Source organism: Saccopteryx bilineata, chromosome 1 (genome assembly GCF_036850765.1).
Source record: "Saccopteryx bilineata isolate mSacBil1 chromosome 1, mSacBil1_pri_phased_curated, whole genome shotgun sequence".
Taxonomy (NCBI): Eukaryota; Metazoa; Chordata; class Mammalia; order Chiroptera; family Emballonuridae; genus Saccopteryx; species Saccopteryx bilineata.
The window spans coordinates 109,705,612-109,731,499 of record NC_089490.1 but is presented as its reverse complement, the minus strand read 5'-3'; the positions used below and the strand labels follow the sequence as shown (position 1 = coordinate 109,731,499).

The 25,888-nt window shown below is 36.3% G+C and overlaps 1 protein-coding gene and 1 non-coding gene across 3 annotated transcripts; one reads left to right on the top strand and one right to left on the bottom strand.

Annotated features, from left to right (window-relative positions):
* Positions 1–3,145: 3,145 nt before the first annotated feature.
* Positions 3,146–3,221, top strand: TRNAV-GAC (transfer RNA valine (anticodon GAC)). Its single transcript has one exon. It is a non-coding gene; the product is annotated as a tRNA-Val (tRNA).
* A 1,885-nt stretch (positions 3,222–5,106) lies between these two features.
* Positions 5,107–19,962, bottom strand: LOC136320012 (natural killer cells antigen CD94-like). Of its 2 annotated transcripts, XM_066253163.1 has the most exons (8): positions 19,840–19,962; positions 18,459–18,551; positions 18,247–18,309; positions 15,561–15,712; positions 14,628–14,731; positions 13,303–13,476; positions 11,755–11,887; positions 5,107–6,648 (listed from the first exon to the last, which is right to left on the bottom strand). In XM_066253163.1, exons 1-6 carry the CDS (start codon positions 19,844–19,846, stop codon positions 13,356–13,358), a joined length of 540 nt encoding a protein of 179 aa, XP_066109260.1. In that variant the 5' UTR covers positions 19,847–19,962; the 3' UTR covers positions 5,107–6,648; positions 11,755–11,887; positions 13,303–13,355. The 2 variants fall into 2 exon arrangements, with proteins under 2 accessions (XP_066109260.1, XP_066109259.1); XM_066253162.1 differs by lacking the exon at positions 11,755–11,887.
* Between the last annotated feature and the right edge of the window lie 5,926 nt (positions 19,963–25,888).

Below are 25,888 nucleotides of genomic sequence, written 5' to 3'. Positions count from 1 at the left end.
CTCTGCACTCAAACCATTCTCAGGGTCCACTGCAGAGAAAACCCAAACTGAAATATCACTGAAATGGTCAGGTTCAGTTATGTGTTTGTTTTCAAAAGGTTGAATATCCTTCCAGAAGATGTACCTCTCTTTCAGGGTCTCCTCTCCCCCAGTGGCCATTGGAGGCAAAAACCACACTTTTCTTTACAGTAATTTACTATTAACCTTTGTTCAGAGCACGTGGTTACAACAATAACTTTATCATTCTAATCAAAACAAGGAGCAAGGGAATATAAATTTATGTCCCCTTAAAATATAAGCTGTGAAGTCTTTACTCTGCCTAGCAACTTCTAACTAAAATATTGCAGAACATAGTAATAATATGCATGCTAAGAACCCCAAAGGACAAATTTATTTTGATCTCACTACTTTGAAAATGCATGCATTCTCTGAGTGAAATAAAATTGTTAGCATTAGGATGCAACATATTCTCCTCTTCAGGAAGAGGGGAGTCTCTTTGAGAAAGAAAAAGAATGGATTCTGGACTGACAAATTCTTTTGTAGCATGCTAAGAACAAAACTGCTCACAAACGCTGGTGGGTTCTGCTTGTCAGAATCCTTATCTATTGAATATTTTTAGCAAAATGTATTAAAATATCTAAAACTATTTACTATCAACACAAAACAAAACAAAAAATGGGCCTAGAATCTATAAGTTTATTGAGTATTACAACCTGGAAAATGTCACATAAACTTTATTTCCATCTGACTATGAAATAGAGGTGTATCCTGACCAAAGCATCACCTTTTATACATATGGTACCATCACACCTTCCATAGAGACCCCAGTTGTTATTCTGTTTGTCTGGATCAGAGTGCATCCTAAGGTGGAAAGAAAGACAAGGGAGCCAATTGCAAGCCTGGACATCTCACTGCCCTGCCTGCACCTCACAAGTATTGTCCCATTGAAATTACTAGTATAAGTTGATACTGACTAAAATCTCTGAGAATGTTTATGAGTCTGGTTTAACAACCCAATTCTTTGTGTCGCCGTATTGAAGAGTTGGTAACTTCTATACATATTGGTCATGAGAACTATACATGCTTTATTTCTATATAATTACCCACCCTCTGGCACCCATCTCCACTGCAGCAGAGTTATCACGGTGCCGCTCACATCCCTGAGGACTTCTGTCTGTCGTCCCAGGTGGATCACTGCATCTCTGTGCCTGGGGCCTTCATGTCCCCCTAGATCTGCCAGAAGGGTAGCTGCTCTCACTCAGGTGATGCTGTAGATTTTTCTATAAAGATTGCAGCTCCTTTTGTCTCTCTAAAATGCAGGGACCCTTCTGGGATGCATATTTGAAAAACAATGTGTGATAAAGGTGTTTCCTTTTCTTAAGACTAAAAGAAAACTCCCCTGACATGGGGGAAGAGAAAGTAAGTTAATGGTAGAGGAGGCTGAAACATCAAAAGGAGAGATCAGAGCAGCAGGACTGGTGCCACTGACAGGAATAAAAACATGCTGTGAGGGGAGAGGATGCTCTGGGTGACACTCAGGTAACACTCAACTCAGCATATCCTTTCTTCAATATTTTCAATCATAATAGGAAGTGAGTAAACATCTAAAAAAACCTCATGCTGTGTGAGAGAGGATTGTGCACTTTCTGTTCTCAAATTATATTCTAGCCATTCTTGTTATTATCTGGAGATTTAAAAACAAAAAAAAAGCAGAAGATCAGTTAAACTACAAAACATTTAAATTATGAGAGAAAGCTTCTCTTCCCTTAAGAAAAGATGCATCCTTCCTGTTTAACACCGTCAAACAATACTGGTTCCTGCACTAAGCAATAATCCTTGCAAGCCCTGAGGAATAAATTAATAACAATAATTAGTAAATTAAAGAACATGCTCTAACTCTGTGGTTAGTTAGAAAAGGACTATTTCTGAACCTTGACTTGGTTAGACAAAAGAAGTCCAAGATTCATCCTTAGCTGGAAAATAAAAAAAAACATTCCTTTACACTTTTACAGAATAAGCTGAAAAAATTTAAAAACACAGCATGAGAATCAATTGTCCATTGGAGCCAACCAAGGTAAAGACAAGTAGGAAAGAGAATTGTGGATTTTCAAAGTAAGTTATTTTGTATTATGGATTTTTAAAACAAATAAAGTTTTTCTTTGGCAAATCAATTAAAGTTATGTAAAAATAAAAATTAAATCTCCAAGAGGCAGAATTTAGAACTTATTTTAGGCTTCAAATATTTTTGAAATATGGTGTTTATATTTTGCATCTATTATCATATAACTTAATTTCATTCTTCTTATATCTCACTTCATTCAAGAGTAAAAATGGCCTGACCAGGTGGTGGCATAGTGTTTAGAGCGTCGGACTGGAATTCAGAGGACCCAGGTTCAAAACTCTGAAGTCACTGGCTTGAGTGCAGGTTCATCCGGCTTGAGCGTGGACTCATGAGCTTGAGCACCGGGTCCCTGGCTTGAGCATGGGATCATAGACATGACCCCATAGTTACTGGCTTGAGCCCAAGGTCGCTGGCTTGAGCCCAAAGGTCACTGGCTTAAATCCCAAGGTTGCTGACTTGAACAAAGGGTCACTTGCTCTACTGTACCCCCCTCCCCCACTCGGTCAATGCACATATGAGAAAGCAGTCAACTAACAACTAAGGAGCTGCAACGAAGAATTGATGCTCCTCATGTCTCTCCCTTCCTGTCTGTCTGTCCCTATCTGTCCCTGTCTCTGTCTCTTTCTCTGTCTCTGTCACCAAAAAAAAAGAGTAAAATGATTTTTGGTTTCATGGTCACAATGTCCGTATACCTTTAGGAATAAATGAAAGGGTTATATTATTCTGCATTGGTCCATTCAAGGTAAAATGGTAAAATCAAGTCATATGTGTCTCAATTGTATTTTCACTGTTTAAACTATACAATTAGATGCAAAATAATCTCAATCTTAGTTTCTTAAGATATATGTGCAACATTATCATAAAAGTAAGTTTTAAAACATATGACACATGATATTTAAAGAACATGTCTTCTAGATTGATCAGGAAATAAAGAACAAGTGAATAACTCCTTTACTAAGAAGCATAAGCCAAAAACACCCAAGAGAAAAAAGTGAAAAAGGCTGAACAAAAATGACCAGAGAGGCCCTGGCCGGTTGGCTCAGTGGTAGAGCGTCGGCCTGACGTGCAGAAGTCCCGGGTTTGATTCCCGGCCAGGGCACACAGGAGAAGCGCCCATTTGCTTCTCCACCCCTCCCCCTCTCCTACCACTCTGTCTCTTTCTTCTCCTCCCGCAGCGAGGCTCCATTGGAGCAAAGATGGCCCGGGCGCTGGGGATGGCTCCTTGGCCTCTGCCCCAGGCTCTAGAGTGGCTCTGGTAGCAACAGAGCGACGCCCGGAGGGGCAGAGAGCATCGCCCCCTGGTGGGCAGAGCATCGCCCCCTGGTGGGCGTGCCGGGTGGATCCCGGTCGGGCGCATGCGGGAGTATGTCTGACTGTCTCTCCTCGTTTCCAGCTTCAGAAAAATAAATTTAAAAAAAAAATTACCAGAGAATAGATTATATTGCTTTGGGGTAAATATGAAAGCAGTCACTGTGTGAACAAGGTTTCAAAGCAAAAGATTCAAAATCTAATAAAATTATAAATTTTTTAAATAATTTTTCTCTTTATATAAAGTAGAAAAATTAATTTAGTTATTAACAATATGAATAACTTCAAATTTATTTATATATTTGTTACAAGGAGATAAAATAAACTTTGGTGTGTTTCACTGCCTTCTAATAGTAATGAGCATGGTTTGAGAGAATGTAAGAACTTCTATGTTTAATCATATAAGAATTCCATTTTCCTGAGAAGGCAATTAAATAAGCTGTTTCTTACAAATATAGTATTTTTGGTTTAATAAATTACCCCATTCCCTGCATTCTACAGGATAATAAAATAGAGATGGTGTATGGGGTGGGGGTGGGGGGACACGTGCACCCACAACATGTTACAAGTGAACAGAAACTAAAATTTGTATGACACAAAAACATTTTATACATTGAGCCTACTAGGGTAATCTGGGTAGAAATAAATTACTATTGTTTCCTTTGTTTTATCTCAAATTTTATACTCTGAGACCTTATTTGTATTGCAATTTTATGAAATGTGAATTGTTTTCTCACTAAAACAAAACAAAACCAAAACAGAGAAGCAGTTAAACTACAACACATTTAAATTATGGGAGAAAGTGGAGCCATCCTCCCAGAATCAGTTGCTGAGTGTCTGACCCAGTACACAAATGGTAGGGAGTTCCTAAAGTTCTGCTTGGGAACAGAGCCAAACACAGGAAAGGAATCCCTTTCTTTGCAGCCTCAATGACACAATATTTGTTTACTTACTTTTGCCTCTGCAACTTTGGGCATCTTGCATTTCAAATAAAGTGAATGTATGCCATCAACTTCACCATTTACCCTTGTGCTCCAAAACTATAGTAACAGAATAATCACACAACTCATCACTCACTCTCTCTCTTTTATCTTTTCTTCATTATTTTTTCACATTCAATTTTGCAGTATAAATCACCACCAAACGGCACTTATCTTAGGAGAGATCAGAATTTATATATTTTAAGCCACATATCGTTCCTAAGGAATTAGAAACGCCATCTCAAGAGATCTGAATTCAATGATACATTGTGGGTATGTCGGTAGTTCATACACCCAGTCAGTACAGATTCTGAATGCAGCCATAGCAAAACCTTCCTTCTTGAAACAATGGACTAATTTTTATTTTCATACTTCTAATATGGTTCCACATATTATTTCAGAGACATAGAAATTTTTAATTAATTTATACCAAATGATAGAAAAAAGTTAAAATTATTATGATTCAAAGAAGTTTCTTTGTTAAATAAAACAAAGGAAAATAATTAAATTTTATTGTATATTGAATGAAGCTAAGTGGTAGAATTATGATTGCCTTTTTTCTCTCTAAAAACTAAAATTCAAAACATGTACCTATTAAGTTTATATAAAGGATACGTCAAGTGGTAAGAATATTGAATACATATATTTTATTTATGATTTAGACTATTTCATTTTCACAGAAACACAGGTGTTTATAGCTTAATGTTTAATAATTGCCTTTTTATATAATATAAATTTACTCAAGTGTTTTATACCTTTTTTCCAAAAACTATAATTTTATATTATTCATATAATTTCTTTAGGTCTATGCACTTTTATAATGAGTATTTTAAAGTAAAAGTAGTAATCATATAATTTGTTCAGTCCATTCAATGCCAATCAAATTAAAAGTGTTCAACTTAATTTTGAAATATTATTTTTCAATATCTCACAAAGGTAGCTCTGTGATACTTGGTTTGAGAAAGTTTTGATTCATATCCTCTCTGTAACTGAAATACACTGGGATTCTGACAATCACAGACCCCAATTCACTTTTAAATTTTTGAGCCATTAGAAAGGAGGTAATACTTGAATCTGTCCCCAATCTACTCTGGAACAAAACAGAGCCACAGAGAAGGGAGAGAAAACTTCAGAAACACATGAAGAAAAGACTCAACAAAAAGTTTGAACAAGATTGTATAAGGTTACTAGGACTTAAAAATACAGAACTGTGGTGACTATACAATGAAAAATAGGTAACAGACTCACCTCATATCAAAATCTATTTAAGACAGAAAAAAATTAACAGTCTTTCTTCTCACCTTTTATATATAACTTTCTTATTATATATAAGTAATGAAAATATAAGGTTTCATAACCATCAGATTCAAAACCCCTGCAACTACCACCCATTTCAAGAAATATAACATTTCCAGGATCACCAAGATCTTTCCTTGTTTAAACTTGCAGTTACATCCTCTTTCTCCTTCCATATATGTATATGTATTACCACCATTACCTCTCACATTCTCTTGATGTCTACTGTGAACTACAGTTTAGTTTTGCCTGGTTTTGAAATTTATATAACAAAAATAATGTGATGTAAACTCTTTTGTGTCGCATTTTTTTCTCAAATTCTTGTAAGTCATCAAGAATTCGTACCCATCTTATTGATGATGACTAGACTAGATGTGAATTACTATGACTGCTGGATTAGACATGTTGATTGATTTAAATCAGTTGGGGCTTATTTGGATACTGCAGCAGGGTCAACTATACTGAAAACAAAATGAGTAGCAGTGATTATATAAAGGAAATTTTGAGACATAGAACTTCTAGGAGGATGAACTTTCAGAAATTGTCAACACCTTTTGATCATTTTTTATTTTTGTTTTCTTTTTTTTCTTAAGATGGGTCTTTATCAGTGAATCTACCACTAACTCCGACAGCAACTTAAAAAAAATAAACACTTATTCTATTACACAGTTTCTGAGGGTTAAGTATCCTTGAACAACTTAGCAGAATGGTTGTGACTCAGGTTCTCTCATGAGGTTGCTGTCAAGATGCCGGCTGGGGCTATGTTATCCAAAGGCTTGACTAGGGCTGGAAAGTTGGCTTTCAAGAGAGACTCATCATAGCTGTTAGAAATAGACTTTATTTCATTGCCAGTTGTTCATAAGAAGCTTCAGTTCTTTGTCATATGGTTCTCCCAACAGGGCTGCTTATGATATGATATCTGGCTTTCCCATGTCAAATTATCTGAAAGAAAGAAAAAAAAGAAAGCCACACTGTCTTTTATGCACTAGACTTAGAAGTGGTAATACTAACATTTCTACTGTATTTCACTGGTCACACTGGTTACACAGATCAACCTTGAGAAAACGTGGAAGGAAATTACTCAAAGGTATGTGAACTTGAAGATGGGGATCATTGGTGGACATCTTGCATTTGGTTATAAAACATACTTTATGGATTTTTGAGTACTGTAAAATTTATATGTACATTTACAACTGTTGTTTTAGACCTAAACAAGGATAAGACAATGTGGAGATTAGGGTTGGTGCCTATATAATATTATTTTACACACTTCGACAAGGGTTGGCAAACTGTGACCTATGAGGCAAATTTGTCTCACTGCTTAGTTTTCTAAATAAAGTTCTTAGTAACACAGCTAAGCCATTCATTTACATATTATCTATGTTTTCTTTTGCACTACAACAGCAGAGTTGAGTAGTTTCAACATAGACTATTGAAAAGTTAAAAACATTAACTATCCTCTTCTGTACAAAATGCCTTGTAACCTATGCACTAGGATATAAAGAGAAATGATTCAATAGGTGCAAAATTAGAGAAAAAAATTGATGCTCAAGAATTTCTGAAGATAAACAAAAAGTCCCAATCAAACTGTAAAATAACTGTATCTTTATTAGGCAAACTTAAATGTTACTAATAGAGTAACTGAGAATTAATATATTGGAGTAACTATAAACCTACAATGATATATTACCTCATGCCTGTCAGAATGGCTGTCATCAATAGATCAACAAATTACAAGTGTGAGGAGGTGGAGAAAAGAGAGCCCTCATCACTGCTGGTGGGAACACAGATTGGTGTAGTCACTGTGAAAAACAGTATGGAGGTTCCTTAAAATATTTTAAATGGAATTGCCTTATGATCCAGCAGTTCGACTTCTGGGTATATATCCAAGAAACCCAAAACACTAATTCAAAAGGATATAGGCATCCTCATGTTCATTGCAGTGCTATTTACAACGGCTAAGATATGGAAGCAACCCAAGTGTCAATCAATAGACAAACAGATTCAAAAACTGGTGATACACACACACACACACACATAAATAAATAAATAAAATAAAATCTTACCATTTATGACCTAAAGTCAGTCCTAAATTTAATTACCTAAATTATGGTAACTAAAGAAGTCAGTCAAGAAAGACAAATACCAAATACCATAAGAATATAAAGGAAAAAATCAGTGAATCAACAAAACAGAAACAGGCTCATATATAGTATATAGAGAATAGACTGATGGTTGCCAGATAGAGGGGCACTGAGGGACTGGGTGAAAAAGGTAAAAGAATTAAGAAGTACAAAAAGGTAGTCACAAAATTATATAAGGATTTAAATTACAGAATAGGGAGCATAGTCAATAAAATTTTAAAACTATATATGGTGTCAGATGTGTACTAGAATTATTGAAGAAACAGTTGTAACATATATGATTGTTGAACCACTGTACTGTACTTCTGAAACTAATACAAAATATTGAATGTAAACTATAATTTAAAAATGATGTTTTTGCCTTACTAGGCAATGGCACAATGGATAGAGCATCAAACTGGGACGCAGAGGACCCAAGTTCAAAACTCTATGGTCACTGGCTTGAGCATGGGCTCATCCAGCTTGAGAACAGGCTCACCAGCTTGGGGTTGGGGGGGAGGGGTGCTGGCGTGAGCGTGGAATCATAGATATGACCCCATGGTCACTGGCTTGAAGCACAAGGTCACTGGCTTGAGCACAAGGTCTCTGGTTTGAGTGAGGGGTCACTCACTCTGCTGTAGCCCCCCCAGTCAAGGAACATATGAGAAAACAATCAACATACAACTAAGATGCTGCAATGAAGAATTGATGCTTCTGATCTCTCTCCCTTCCTGTTTGTCTGTCCCTATCTGTCCCTCTTTCTGTCTGTCTCTCTCTCTGTCTCTGTCACCAAAAAAAAAATAATGTTTTTTTTAAAAATGAAGAAAAAGGCCTTAGCTAGTTGGCTCAGTGGTAGAGCATCGGCCTGGCGTGTGGAAGTCCCAGGTTCAATTCCCGGCCAGGGAACACAGGAGAGGCACCCATTTGCTTCTCCACCCTTCCCCCTCTCCTCTCTGGCTCTCCCCTCCCCTCCCGCAGCCAAAGCTCCATTGGAGCAAAAGTTGGCCCAGGTGCTGAGGATGGCTCTATGACCTCCACCTCAGGCGCTAGTATGGCTGCAACGGAACAACATGGGCAGAGCATCACCCCCTGGTGGGCATGCTGGGTGGATCCTAGTCAGGCGCATGCAGCAGTCTGTCTGACTGCCTCCCTGCTTCTAATTTTGGAAAAATCTAAAAAAATTTAAAAAGGAGAAAATATATTTTGGAGTAACTAAAATAGGATTGCCTGTCCTGGGACATATGAATTAAATTCCTACTTATCAGAAATCAAAGGCAGTGTTTAAATTCAATGAACTATAAAGTAGCAATAAAAATATGTTTAAGAGTTAGTTGGAAAAAAAAGAAAAAGAATTAGTTGGTGTGGTAGGCAGATCTCTAAGTTGACCCCCTTCAAATTTCCATGCTCTGGTGTACACCTATATTATACTATCCCCTTTCATTTTAGTGGATTTGTGAATACAGGCAAACATCCTATTGTTGAGCTTTGCTTTTATTGCCATTTGCAAGTGTTGCATTTTTTAGAAATAGATGTCAAGACTCTGTACCAACAAAACAGTTGTTTCATTTTTCTGCAATACTTGCTTTATTAAGATGGATTTGGAACCAAACCTGCAATTTCTCCAAGGTATGCCTGTATGATGGAATGTTACTCTGTGATTAGAATACATTAAATGGCAAAGATGAAGCTATTTTTCAGACTTAATTAAGGTTCCACATTAGCCAATTTTTTATTAATCAATGAGCTTAACCAAGTGAATACTTAAAAAAAGACTATACAGGTCAGATAGAAAGAGGAGTCAGAGATACTTAAAGAAGCATCTAGCCTTTAAAAAGCAAGCAGCCATGGTGCGAGTGCCTGTGGAGAGGGGTGGCTTCTGGGGCTGAGAGTTTCAGTCCAACAACCACATGGAACAAAATTATGCCAATAATCTAAATGAGCTTGGAAGCAAACTCTGAGTTTCAAATGAGAAGGTAGCCTTGTAAAGACCCTGTTCCAAGCTTGTGAAACCACAAATAAGTAAGCAACTAAGCCAATCCTAATTCCTTATCTAAAGACAATATTAGATAATAAAGATGCATGGTTTTAAATTCTTCAACTTCTCATAATTTTTCATGAACCAATACATAACATTTACTCTATACATTCATGGTTACAAGATAAAATTAAGGATATATACACTGACTATTGCCATATTATTTTGTTATTGTTTGTTTCTTAGACATTTCTTCACTCTCTTCCTTTTGATTTACATCTAACACAGAGATATTCATTCAATTTAATCCTTTAATATGGGCATTAGCCCATTTCAAACAAAAATATCAAACAAAACAAGAAAAATAAAATGTCTTTCTGCACTTAATATCAAATATATTAAAAATATTGTGTCAGAGGGGGGAAAATGGTAGAAAAACCTTTATGTCAAAGAAGCTTTTTCTATCCCAAAGACTACAAAGATACTTTCAGGATGAAAGAAAGTAGAATGCAGGTTAAGAGTGGGAGGAAGAATATCTAAAATGAAATGAGTCAGATGGTCATGGCCTGAGAATGACTAATATGATGGGACCGTACTGTGAGAGATATATGCCATAGGTGACCGACATCCTCCATTCAGCCAGAACTTTCCATCACAATTCTCACAAATTATATGTGAATTCAATCTTAGCTGTAAATGGGAAGCAACAAATTCTCTTCACTCAGTGAAGAGGATTTGTAACATAGATAATTCTCTGAAATTAAACATCATCTTATCATGCTTAGTATCTCCTCTTTTCTCATTGCTCTTGCAATTGTAATAAGTTGTCATCAGAAAAGGATAAGTCAGCTTCTGCACATCTCATGGGGGATGATGGGAAAGTAGCAATTTGAACCTACATGTGGGTGTTGCTAAATAAAAACAGTTGACATTTACCCTGGACAGAAATTATGAAAACGGAACATTGTTGGTTCATTACAGAGAAAACCACTCTAAGCAGAAAAACAAACAAAAGAAACAAGAATTCCAGAGAAAACTGCATTCTGGAAGAAAGACAGAGACATGGGAGAGTTGGAACAGGAAACTATTCATTTTCATTATAAGTTTATCTATACTGGTTTTAAATTAAATTTAAAATGTATTATTTTGAAATCACATGGACAACAAAGTCAAAATAATGCAAATATCCAGAAAGTACAATGTATGTTTGCTTAGTTCAAGTCAAATATTTCAAAAATGTTATATTCTGTCCTGTTTTTTTTCATAATATAACTTAAGTGCATTTTTCCTAACTAATCTTTAAATAAGAAAGTTCAATATTTAGTCCTATTATATTTATAATCTGAGAAATAAGATAAAAAGGACCTTTCCTCTTCCTGAAACCATATATATTAAAATTTTATTTGAGCTCTTAATTATATTATCATTTAATTAAAATATAAAAGTAGTAAATAAATAAATATGTTAACATAAATTTTAAAGATGTCTGTACAATTTACCAAAAAAAAACAATGAAGTTGGCTTTTGAAATCTGTGAGATTGTAAAAAGCCCATCCAGGTTTCAAGAAATGGATCTCACTGTGTTCTCTGCCCTTCTATGACACACTCAGAAACCTTTTTATACAACGGGTAGCTAGCTCCCTCTTCTACAAAAAAAGGAATTGTTTGTATTCTACATGTAACTTTTAGGGAAAGGTTCTTAAGATCGCTGAGAGATTAAGACATTCAATAACCATGTGACTCTTTTACTAAAACTTTGGGGTCCCCAAACTTTTTACACAGGGGGCCAGTTCACTGTCCCTCAGATCGTTGGAGGGCCAGACTATAAAAAAACTATGAACAAATCCCTATGCACATTGCATATATCTTACTTTAAAGTAAAAAAAACAAAATGGGAACAATTACAATATTTAAAATAAAGAACAAGTAAATTTAAATCAACAAACTGACCAGTATTTCAATGGGAACTGTGCTCCTCTCACTGACCACCAATGAAAGAGGTGCCCCTTCCGGAAGTGCGGCGGGGGCCAGATAAATGGCCTCAGGGGCCACATGCGGTCCGTGGGCCGTAGTTTGGGGACCCCTGTAATAAGCATAAGACCCCCCAAAAAAAAGAATGGAGTAAATAAACAGGTATTGTCGGTTTATGTATCAGGGCTTGGAGTTTCTTTACCATTGCAAACCCTGAAAGCAATAAAACAGGAAGCACAAAGACCAAAGACTTAAAATCTTTCTACAGAATTCAGGAGCATCAAGAAAAGACAGAAATGTGTTCCCTCTGTAGCTGGAGGATACACATGAGGAAACTGTCTTATGGCACTTTCAGTTCTACGTAAAAGCAGACAGATGCATAGATAGCCAGAAAGAACTAACTTCCAGAAAAATGACAAGAAGATGGGAATTTCCAATTTAGTATTCCACATAAATGTCTGAAATAATATGGATATATATTATTTGATGTAAATGTTTTATTTAAATTTCTGCAGAGAAAATTTATCAGAATGTATACATGAAAATATATCATACTCAATATTTATCATATGTGTTAAATCAAAATATTTATAAAAGTATTATTTTTTTATTAAGTGAGAGAGTGAGAGGCGGGGAGGCAGAGAGACAGACTCCCACATGCACCCTAACCGGATCCACTCAGCAAGCCCCCTTCCTGGGGATGCTCTGCTCATCTGGGTCTGCTGCTACGTTGCTCAGCAACCGAGCTATTTTAGCACTTGAGGAGAGGCCATGGGGCCATCCTCAGCCCCTGGAAGCAACTTGCTCAAACCATTAGAGCAATGGCTGCAGGAGGAGAAGAGAGAGAGACAAAGAGAGAAAGAGGAGGAGTGGAGAAGCAGATGGTCACTTATCCCGTGGGCCCAGAATGGAAATCAAACCTGGGACTTCCACACACACCAGGCGACACTCTACTATTGAGCCAACCAGCCAGGGCTAAAATTTTTTTTTTTTTTTTGTATTTTTCTGAAGCTGGAAACGGGGAGAGACAGTCAGACAGACTCCCGCATGCGCCCCACTGGGATCCACCCGGCACGCCCACCAGGGGGCGATGCTCTGCCCCTCCAGGGCGTCGCTCTGCCGCGACCAGAGCCACTGTAGCGCCTGGGGCAGAGGCCAAGGAGCCATCCCCAGCGCCTGGGCCATCTTTGCTCCAATGGAGCCTTGGCTGCGGGAGGGGAAGAGAGAGACAGAGAGGAAGGAGGGGGGGGGAGTGGAGAAGCAAATGGGCGCTTCTCCTATGTGCCCTGGCCGGGAATCGAACCCGGGTTCCCCGCACGCCAGGCCGACGCTCTACCGCTGAGCCAACCGGCCAGGGCCTGAAATTATTTATCTTGATAATTTTAGGTATATATGCACAAATTTCATAAATTTTAAAGCACATGTTTTCAAATATAGCATATGAAAATTGTATGATAAGACATAGTAAGAAATATTTTATAGATCCCAGAAGTAGGTAATTAATAATAATGTAAGAAGTAAACTTACCATTCTTAGTAATACTGGACTTCATTGCCCACCCCTTATGCCTTAATAAACACCTAAGTAAGCCGTTGTTTACAGATAAAACGATTTTGTTCTTCACAGGAATCATCCAAAACGCTGTTGCTTGTGCTATATGTTATGCAATTCCTTGTACTTGCACCCTGAGGTAATAAAAATCTGTAAAGAAAAATAAAATGTTACCATACAAGAAAAGAAAATGAAAATGTTCAGGGACAGTGCTTTTTACCCAATGATGGAACTTTTTTTTTTTTTTCAGGGGGTAATGATTTGTATTGGTTTTTGTCAGATATTATTTTTTTTTATAAATTTTTATTAATGTTAATGGGATGACATTAATAATTCAGGGTACATATATTCAAAGAAAACATGTCTAGGTTATCTTGTCATTAAATTATGTTGCATACCCCTCACCCAGAGTCAGATTGTCCTCCGTCACCCTCTGTCTAGTTTTCTCTGTGCCCCTCCCCCTCCCCCTAACTCTCTTCCTCCCTCCCTCCTGCGTCCTCCCTCCCCCCACCCCTGGTAACCACCACTCTCTTGTCCATGTCTCTTCAATGATGGAACTTTTTAAAGCATTCAAATGCAATATTAACATATTGATTCATTGTATTTTTTTATTCAATAGCCACAGTTTTTACAATTTCAAATACAGTATTACAAAAACTCAGTTATTGCCTCAATTATCAATAGCATTGAGGCAAGGACATATTTTTTTTTTGTTCTTGCCATTGTTATTCATGGTTCTAATTTATGATCATCTTTGCTTCTGTTTTATTTAAAGATGTATTTGCTAATTTAGTCTAGGAAAATAAATCAGAGCATAAAGTTTGTCAGTGTATGAAATACCATGTTTATGAACGGAAGTGAGAGTCTAAGAATACAAATATACAGAAGATAAGCCTGAGATATTTGAAACATGGAAAAAGATTGGGTCCCACCAGAATAAAGAAAAAAATAGCTATCTTGTTTTCCTTGAACAGCTTCTGTGTGTGAAAGCAGCTTTTTTTTTTTCTTATGCTGTTCCTAATTATTTAGTCATATAAGTGCTGTTACCAAGACAAAAAAAAAAAAAAAAAAAGAAAGTCAAAGCCTCTTTTATGGGCACAAGTACAATAAACTCATGTCAATTAGCATATACGTGGATGCTCTAGATAAGGCTAAAATTGTTCCTCTCTGTATTATCTTTTCTGTGTACTCATGCTCCAGATAGGTCATCTTAGCTGCAGTGTTTCTGGAATTTATATTCTCTGATTAAGATCTAAGAATAAACTCATAAGGCAGAAAAGCCTTGACTGCCAGAAACTTACAGGTCTTGGGAGAGAGCAGAACCATCCTCCCACAACCAGGTTTGATGTTCTTCACTGTAAGAGAGTCCAATCCAATAAAAAGATTTACTGGTCTTTATAAAATTCTGCTTGGAAAGAAACAAACATAATCATTTAATTTGAATCTACTCTGAAAATAAAGTACTTTCAAGAAAGCTAGTATCCAGAATCATGTTTAGACTCTAAATTATTCAAATGAAATCATTTCTAGTTTAAGAGGTATAATCATGTCTCATTTAAAAAAAAAAAGATCCATTCTAACCTATAAGATCCATACATGTATGGAGAAAAGATTTCAAAATCTCACTTCTTGAATGAATGGAATACATTGTAATGGGTTAGACTTTCATGGAACACTTCCTTCACAAGGAATCAACAATCAAATTTGATTCCAAATCAACCGCATCTTGAGGAATAATTCTTGGACATAACCTATTGGACCTACACTCAGCATAGCTTCCTCATGAAACTGGAGAAATCTTTCATTTTTTAAAGAATTAGGTAACTATTATAATCATGCTCTCCATATCCATTCTACCTTATATCCCAGAATAATGACAAAAGTTATATAACTACAAATAGATATATTTAATCAAATAATTAAAAATTAAAAACTTGCTTAATTGGTTCTTTGAATAAAATGACATTATTTCTTCTTTGATTTCTCTCTAAAATGCCTCTTGTACTTTCTCTGGCATCTATCTTGATTTTTATTCTTGTAATATAAAGTTTTGAAAAATGTTGTTGGTTTTATAATGATTGTTTTAAAGTATAAAAATTAGCAAGTCATTTTTAGTTCAAATATAACCATACATTTACAATCTGATAAGGACTTGAATCAAAGGAATCAACTTACTTAGGTAATATGTTATCCTAAGTCAAAGGAAATATAAGAAACCAAAACTAAATACATGCCAGTTCATCTTTGTTTTGCAACTGAAGCAGACTGGAATTTTGAGCAGCACAGAAATTCCTACTTTCAGCCCAAGTTTTTCTTTCATTGGAAATTAAGTAACAGTTGCATTTGTGTCCAACCCACTTTTCTTGGCAAGAACAGCAACCAGAGCCTAAGAGAAAAAATGAAACTTGACTGATGATATTGGAGATTCAATTTTTTAAGTGCTATTTACTCATTCAAATATTATTTGTTATGTCTTTCTGCACATATTCTTTCAGAATCTACTTCATATATCAAACTTTAGAGGATAGTCATGTAAATGAATCATGCATATTATATATATCCTAGGAAAAGTATCAGAATTATATATTTTAATCATTTATTAATTATATTTAATGCTAATTTGTGTAAGTATACTGAAGAAACTCAGTATGCTAAAATATCTTGTAGCTGAGTGTAGAAAGTGACCCAATGTTAAGCTCTGTTGTGTAAATAAGAGTGAATTCGCCTGACCAGGCAGTGGTGCAGTGGATAGAGCATCGGACTGGTCTGCGGAGGACCCAGGTTCAAGACCCCGAGGTCCCCAGTTTGAGTGCGGACTCATCTGGTTTAGGCAAAGCTCACCAGCTTGGACCCAAGGTCGCTGGCTCGAGCAAGGGGTTACTCGGTCTGTTGAAGGCCCATGGTCAAGGCACATATGAGAAAGCAATCAATGAACAACTAAGGTGTCGCAAAAAAAACTAATGATTGATGCTTCTCATCTCTCTCTGTTCCTGTCTGTCTGTCCCTATCTATCCCTCTCTCTGACTCTCTGTCTCTGTAAAAAAAAAAAAGAGTGAATTAGATGAAAGATTGTGTGTGTGTGTGTGTGTGTGTGAGAGAGAGAGAGAGAGAGAGAGAGAGAGAGACAGAGAAAGACAGAGAGAAGGACAAACAGACAGGAAGGGAAAGAGATGAGAAGCATCACTTCTTCGTTGGGGCATCTTAGTTGTTCATTGATTGCTTTCTCATATGTGCCTTGACCAGGGGGCTACAGAAGACCGAGTGACCCCTTGCTCAAGCCAGTGACCTTGGCCTCAAGCTGGTGAGCCTTGCTCAAACCAGATGAGCCCACACTCAAGCTGGCAGCCTCAGGGTTTTGAACCTGGGTCCTCCTCGTCCCAGTCTAATGCTCTATTCACTGCACCACCGCCTGGTCAGGCAGATGAAAGATTTTTAAGAGAGGAAGACAATGGCATATTTCCTGAATCAGACATGAATATGTACATTGGGAGAATGATGATATATATTTTAAATATTTTTTTCAAAATGAAGGTAAGTTAAACAGTGTGAAGTCTTATCATACAGTTAACCAGTAATAATGTCTTGAGCAATTTAACCTCAGAGACAGGAGTAACAATACATGATGTGTACTCAAATCTTTGCCAAGTAGATGGTGCTAAAGTTACAGAGCAGAATGCTGGTTACAGAGGGGTGAAAGATGGGGTAAATGGAGAGAAATTGGGTACAAACGTCCAGTTAGATTAGTGTTCTGAGGATCTTCTGCATAGCATTGTGATTATAGTTAATAATACTGTATTATACATTTGGACGTTGCTAAATGGCAGACATTTTCAACACAAAAAGAAATGTAATTATGTGATATGATGAAGGTATTAGCTATTGCTATAGCTATCATCAAACTGCAATATATAAGTATATTAAATCAACATATTTTACCTTAAACTTCTACAGTGTTATGCATCAATTATATCTCGGTAAAGGTGGAAAATGCCCCAAGAAGAAAAAGATAAAGTTTTGTATGATCACAGAAGATGATGAAACAACTTGGAGAGTATTTGTAAAAATACATTTAAAAAATTGTATTTGCCCTGGCCGGTTGGCTCAGTGGTAGAGCGTCGGCCTGGCGTGCAGAAGTCCCAGGTTCGATTCCCGGCCAGGCACACAGGAGAGGCGCCCATCTGCTTCTCCACCCCTCCCCCTCTCCTTCCTCTCTGTCTCTCTCTTCCCCTCCCGCAGCTAAGGCTCCATTGGAGCAAAGATGGCCCGGGCGCTGGGGATGGCTCCTTGGCCCCTGCCCCAGGCGCTAGAGTGGCTCTGGTCGTGGCAGAGCGACGCCCCGGAGGGGCAGAGCATCGCCCCCTGGTGGGCAGAGCGTTGCCCCTGGTGGGCGTGCCGGGTGGATCCTGGTCGGGCACATGAAATAAAATAAAATAAAATAAAATAAAATAAAATAAAATAAAATAAAATAAAAATTGTATTCACAGCTGGCTTACAATGGAAAAGTAGGGCCAGATCTGCAGAAATCTCTGCACTGTATTCTGAGTCATGCAAGAAATAGAAGTAAAGGTAAAGAGATATAAAGGTATAAGTTATGAGCAATCACTGACAGGTGATTAGGATTAGCTTTAACATGTACTATAATTTATTTTTGATATGTTACTTAAACATGAGCACTCATATAGGAAAAACTTATGTCAATTTAAGCTATTATTTCCTTTTTACTTAAATATATAAATGATGCACATTCAGTGTTATTTAATAATTCTTACAGTAGAGAACAAAGAAATGAGACTATCCTACAATTAGTAGGTAAACTTGTATTTTACTAAGTATAATATATCATCACACTTCTATGTGAGAAAAACAAGAAACTATTTCCTGTCCTATCAAAATTAATATTTTCCCAATTATGGAACCTACCTTGCTGGGATTTGGTAGTAAGTTCTGAGGATGATGTTGGCTGCATACTTTGTTTAGTGAGTGCTATGAGAAATGATTAGAAATTTACTTAATTAGATACAGGTTTGTGAAATAACACACAGTTACACATTAGTAAAATAAAACCTTTATTACTAAATGGTTTCATCACAGTTTTGATGTTTATATAGACTCGCCTAGAAAATCTTACTTACCATGTCTTAACAAAATTCCCAAAGTAATCATCAACACAAGGCACAGTACTCCTAGGATCCCAGCAATCAACCGCCACGGAATGGTCCGGGAAGCTGTACAGAGAGAGAGTTAGGGTGATCACTTAAAGAGCAAACGCAGGAACTAAAGTTCTTTTAGCAGAAACCAAGGAGAGAAACCAAAAATTTCTTCAGTTTGACAACCCAACCATTTTGCCAATGATCATTAGAAAATGAAGACATTGTCATCCAGAACTCCAACCAGTAAAAAAAAAATTTATGTGGTATACTTTATTCGTTAGTAAAATGATTCACACCTTTTCTTCTTTACCAGGTCTGTCTCAGGAAAGTGGATTTAACATTTTTTTATTTGGCAAAGAATCTCAGATATCTGGAGTAAGAAGAGATGAATAAGCACCATGACCTGTTTTATGGTCTTACATAACAGACATTTGCTATTATTTTCTCAAAAAAAAAATCAGAAGATAATAATATTCCAATTAGGGACATGGGAAAATTTAGAATTTATTAGTAATATTATTTTCTCAAGGCATCAAAGCTAGTAAGTACCCAAGCAAAAGTCAAGTAAAAGTTTGCCCAACACCAGAGTCTTTATTTAACACATTCTATCATTGTCACAATACTACTACTTGGGCATGTGTCCTCTGAGGTTGCTCTGAGGAAGATCAAGTTCTAATGGATTTGTAGAGGTTTTATACAGAGAAGAAAAGACATGGGAGTATCTGGACCTGGGGGGATGAGAGGGACCCCAACCAATGCATGGGCAATACTTGGGGAGCTGGGTTCATTTCACAGTACATTGCATTATGATACATAAGTAACCACGTTTTACAAGAACACTGTATTTCCTAATACTCCAGCTTACTTGTTTATAACCATTTTCCCTAAAACAATTCAGCATTAGGAGATTCTGCATTAACATTAGCACACTCCCACAGTGTTGTCATTAACAACAATCTAATGTGTCAAACTGTTAACCTGGGTGGTTTTAGATGTTACAACACAAATGCTGAATTTTAAAATAGCATTTGTAAGCACTATATTTTAAATATTTGGCTTTCTTTTTTATTTTATGCTATAATTATGTTGCTCATAATTTAACATGGTAAATTCAGTTCATATTCAGAATTTACAGCTTTCCTGTCATTTATCACTCTTTAAACCTGTTGGAAAAGCTTCACCAAATCATTTCTAAATTACAGAATGAAGACTCAGAGAAATAAAATTAATCAGAAAATGCTGATACATAGGAAGCTTAAAATTTTCCATATTTTTCTTAAAGTATGTCCTGAAATTAGCTATATCCACACGATACCTGTTCTGTTTATATTTATTTCTTAATTTGTGACTCGGGCCAACATACCTGTCATGACAAATGTTCCAGTGTCGATATTGATAAATCACGGTGTTGGTTTACGAAGAATGGTGTTGGATCACGGAACTCAGCTGGAGGCTAAGAATCTGAAAGTTGTATACGAAGAAATTCAAAAGGAAAAGAAAGGTTAAATCATGTAGTTAAGCAATACTCATGATGTTCTAGAAACCACAATACAGGAAATTCTCAAGACACTGTGTAATGTGAAATCTTTGACTTGCAGAAAAGAGGTGAGAGAAAAGTATTTTTAAGATCGAATGGCCATCGTTTTTTTAAAATATTTGGAAAATAGGAAAAAAGATGGCAAACCAAGGGTAAATTTAGTTAATGTAATTTACTTAGTAAATTCTTAAATCTCCACAGGAATTGTTCTCTTTTACCAATGAGAACATTTATAATTTACCTGTGCTAAACACAGATTAAAACACTTGACATATATTAGCACATTTATTTATGGAAATAGCTTTAAAATAGAGATACATAATTATACTCATTTTTTTTTTTTTTTTTTCATTTTTCTGAAGCTGGAAACAGGGAGAGACAGTCAGACAGACTCCCGCATGCGCCCGACCGGGATCCACCCGGCACGCCCACCAGGGGCGACGCTCTGCCCACCAGGGGGCGATGCTCTGCCCATCCTGGGCGTCGCCATGTTGCGACCAGAGCCACTCTAGCGCCTGAGGCAGAGGCCACAGAGCCATCCCCAGCGCCCGGGCCATCTTTGCTCCAATGGAGCCTTGGCTGCAGGAGGGGAAGAGAGAGACAGAGAGGAAAGCGCAGCGGAGGGGTGGAGAAGCAAATGGGCGCTTCTCCTGTGTGCCCTGGCCGGGAATCGAACCCGGGTCCTCCGCACGCTAGGCCGACGCTCTACCGCTGAGCCAACCGGCCAGGGCAGTATACTCATTTCACTAATGAGAAAACCAGGGCAAGCTAAATACTTGACCAAGGTCACTAAGTTTGAAACACAGGCTGTCTTTCTCCAGAGTACACATGCAATATATTTCAAATCAAACTATCCTTCTATGTCTAATGTTTTGTAATTTTGATCTTTTTTCTTTAGCACAGAGTGGTTGGTATCTCCAGCTCTCATTGTGTGTTCTGATACCTGCCTCATTAACCAAGTTATGGAAGGCAAAGTTCAAAAAGTAGAACCAGAGTGATTTCCCATTACTGTTCCATGTACACACACACACACACACACAATCTGTGCTTTACAACTGCCTCAGTCAGTCTAGGTCTACCCTTCAGTGCCTCATTCAGGTGAGACTTAAAACTTCTTTCAATACTTGACTCTCCATTGTTCAGTTTCCTTTAAGTTCTTTGAACTGCAACTGCTCTGTACCCTTATTTATACTAATATTTTAAGTATTATATTTTTACTGTTATCTCATTAAGATATACTGAGAGTTCAATTTATAAGGTTTTGTCTTTGAGGAATAACCTTATTAGTGGGAAATTCAAATATGGGACAGATGGGCAACTAAGAATCTTGAGAGTACACATCTTGATGTATAATTAAGTATCTGGAAATACCATCTACCGCTCACCCTAAATGAAGCAGACTCCCAAGTAAGTCTTCTGGTGTTTATAATATTTATTTTTGAGCATAATAATATTACCACACTGGAACTCTTTGTAAGAGACGGGCTATTCAACAACAACAAAAAAAGACAACAACAAAAAACAAGGAATGGGAAATTATTTTTCAGTTTCCATGAAGGTAAGCTTTCCATCTATTTAATCTGGATTGTGTGCATAGAGCTGCTTTCACTGAACCACAGAGACTGCTAAAACTTAAATTCTTGCATGAGATCGTAAACATGAAAATTCTCACCTACATTTTATGCAAATCCAAGTTGATAGAGCTAATTTATAAATAATCCTTTGTCTACTTAAAGTTTATTCATTTTTATTTAATTTGTTTTTTATTTAAATTAATGGGAGTAACATTGTTTAATAAAATTATGTAGGTTAAGAGTACAATTCTATGATACAGCATCTGTATATTGCATTGTGTTCTTACCACCCAAAGTCAAGTCTCCTTCTGTCACCATATATTTGACCCCCTTAGAAGTTTCCCACCCTCTTTCCCTCTGGTAGCCACCATGCTATTGTTTGTGTATATGAGTTTTTGTTTTTTTCATTTGTTGCTCTCAGTTTCATATCTCACATATAAATGATATCATATGGTTCTTGACTTTTTCCATCTGACTTATTTTACTTAACATGATAATCTCAAAATCAATCCATGTTGTCATAAATGGCAGTACTTCATCTTTTTGTGGTTGAATAGTATTCCATTGTGTGTGTGTGTGTGTACATCTTCTCTATCCAATCACTTATTGAGGGACAACTCAGTTGTTTCCATGTGTTGGCCACGTGAATAATGCTACAATAAACATAGGGTTGCACATATCTTTGTGAATAAATGTTTTCAAATTTTTTGGATTGATATTTGCAAGAGGGGTTGTTGGGTCATATGATAACTCTATTCTTATTTATTTTGAGGAATCCCAGACTGTTTACCTATTGGCTCTACCAGTTTACATTTCCACCAGCAGTGAACAAGAGTTCATTTTCCTCTACAACTCCCCAGCACTTGTTTTACCTGTCTTATTAGTAATAGTCATTCTAACAGCTATGAGGTGATATCTAGTTGTAGGTTTTATTGATATTTCCCTAATATATTAGTTGAAAGCCATTTTTTATGTCTTTTTGGAGGAAGTGTCAGTTCAGGTTCTCTGCCCATTTAATTGGATTGTTAGTTTATTTTTTGTTGTTGAGTTGTATGAGTTCTTTATATATTTTAGATATTAACCCTTTTTCAGAACTATTGTTTGCAAATATCTTATCTTATTCAGAAGCTTTTTAGTTTGATGCAGTCCCATTCATTTATTTTTACTTTTACTTCCATTGCCTTTGGGGTCATATTCATATTTTTAGTTTAAATGATGGACAAAGCTGCACTAGCAAAAATGACCTATTTTTGCTCATTTTTTGCCTCATGTAAATAAAATTACTGCAACTACATAGAAGTATAAGATTTTGCTTTCAGCTTTAGTTCTGAGATGATACAAACTTGTGACAGAAAATGTAGTAGGTAATTACTATTATTACACTTCCTACATCAGGACCACCTTCATTTGGAAGTTATTATAAATTTTCAGAAACATATTTGGTGAAAATTACATCAATCTTTTTTTTTCATCTTATTTCATTGCCACAGAAGTAAAATCCATGAGACATGTTTAATTCAAGAACTCTAGGCTCAAGTCCAAGAGATGATCACCTTGTAGCTCCAATCAAGTAAAGAAATATTAAGTGTTGGTAAAGATACTGATTTTCTTTTTTATTATTATTGATTTTAATGGGGTGACATTGATAAATCAGGGTACATATGTTCAGAGAAAACATCTCCAGGTTATTTTGACATTTGATTATGTTGCATACCCATCACCCAAAGCCAAATTGTCTTCTGTCACCTTCTATCTGGTTTTCTTTGTGCCCCTCCCCTCATCCCCTCCCTCTCCTCCCTCCCCCCTTCCTCGGTAACCACCACACTCTTGTCCATGTCCATGAGTCTCATTTTTATGTCCCACCTATGTATGGAATTATATAGTTCTTAGTTTTTTCTGATTTACTTATTTCACTCAGTATAATGTTATCAAGGTCCATCCATGTTGTTGTAAATGATCCGATGTCTTCATTTCTTATGCCTGAGTAGTATTCTATGGTATATATGTACCACATCTTCTTTATTCAGTCATCTATTGAAGGGTTTTTGGTTGTTTCCATGTCTTGGCCACTATGAACAATGCTGCACTCATAAAACTCAACAACAAACAAACAATCCAGTAAAAAAAAGAGGAAGAGAACATGAACACACACTTCTCCCAGGAAGAAATACAAATGGCCAACAGATATATGAAAAGATGCTCATCTTCATTAGCTATCAGAGAAATGCAAATCGAAACTACAATGAGATACTACCTCACACCTGTTAGATTAGCTATTATCAACAAGACAGGTAATAACAAATGTTGGAGAGGCTGTGGAGAAAAAGGAACCCTCATCCACTGTTGGTGGGAATGAAAAGTAGTACAATCATTATGGAAGGAAGTATGGTGGTTCCTCAAAAAATTAAAAATAGAGCTACCATATGAACTACCAATCCCTCTACTGGGTATATACCCCCAAGACTCAAAAACACTGGTACATAAAACACATGCAGCCCTATATTCATTGCAGCATTGTTCACAGTGGCCAAGACATGGATACTGATTTTCAATTCTTATTCAGCACATTGTTTTATTTGATCTCTGATATGTTACTCAATATCTTTGCAATTAAATTATGGGAGTTGGATACCGCATTGTTGGTGTTACAAGCATGGGAGAAGTTCACAGTTACAATTTTAACTGCCAGTTACAACAAATTCACTCATGGATCTTGACTAGAGACATTACACAAGAACATTTTCCTTTTTTCATGAAAAGTACCAAGAGAACTACTTCCCATCAAAATAAATAAATAAATAAAAGCAAAGTAGCAAGCAATTCTAACTCTGGCTTAGGAACAGCTTAATCAGACTCAAATGAAAGAAACAAAATAATGTGAAAGTTTTTAATGTATTTAGATCTTTCTTGGCACTTGACTTTGCCTAATTTTATTTTATAAAATGACACAGCTACACCGAAAAAAATTATTTGAATAATGGTGATCTAATTGGCAACACACATTTTGAAAAAAAATTTGACATTCTCAGATTGTTTAAGACGGCCATTTTCAAACTTTTCATGCCATGGCACACATAAACTAATTGCTAACATTCTGTGACACATCAAAAAATATATCTTCTTCCAAGCTGACAAAAAATAGGTATAACTTTGATTCATTTGCACCAGATGGCTATTTTTGTGCTGGCTGTTGTCATTTCTTTATTTGATAATCTAAGGAGAAAGCGATCGGTACCACTACCTAAATAGTGATGTTTTGCATTTTAAAAAATTGTTGTGGCACACCAGAGTGCATCTTACTAAACATGGGTGAAAATCACTGCTTAAGTGTAAAGAGAGTTTTATAAAACCAGATGGAGAAACCATACAATCTGTTTCAAAATTTCTTAATTTTATCCCTTAATGCTCATCCCCTAATTAATAAATCAGTCCCATCCTGTGAGGCTTAATCAACTAAAGTGTAAAAGCCTCACTTAAAAGTGTCAAAAAGTTTGTTGGTGGCAGCTGTGACTTGTCAGCCCCCATGTAACTGGAAACAGTTTCTCTGTGGTGAGCTATTAGGTGGGCTGTTAGGTTCTCATTCTTAAATAACACACCAAATGTGACAAATTGGTCATTTCTTGAACTATAAAGCTCTAGTATTTTTACTAAGTATCATTGAAATGGCACGGAGCCTCTTTCTCAGCCTTTATGCAAACATATCTACACTGTAAAGCTCAAAGGTCAGTATGTGTTAAAGAAACCTGGGCATAAAAAAAAAGACAAGGGAAGGAGAAGGATTCTGCAGGAAGAATAAGTGGCATAGTACTCAAACGAGATTATTCAGACCAGTAAAAATCCATCTGTCTAAAGAATTCACTTTTTAAGTTTTGTGCTAACTTATCCAGTGAGGATCAATCAATTTGCACATTTCCAAGATCCAGTATCCTGAAATAAATCTGAAAAAAAAAGTTATATAAAGATTATTGTTTAAATTTTATGTTTTGTAAAGGATTATTGTTCAAATGTTATGTTTGATAAAGAATTTTTTATCAAATTTTACATTTTCTAATTCTTTAGTAGAAATGTGGTCTACAATTTGTTATATTTAATCAGTTTAAAAAGTGAGACCATTTTGGAGGTTTACTATATGCCAGTTTTGTGTTAGATATTTTGTATGTTATTTAATTTTTATAAATTCTGTTATTAATACTATTTTTCTTTAAATTTTATAGTTGAGGGCACATAAGATTTTTTTTACTTTATTCATTTGAGAGAGAGAGAGAGAGAGAGAGAGAGAGAGAGAGAGAAAGGAGAGAGGA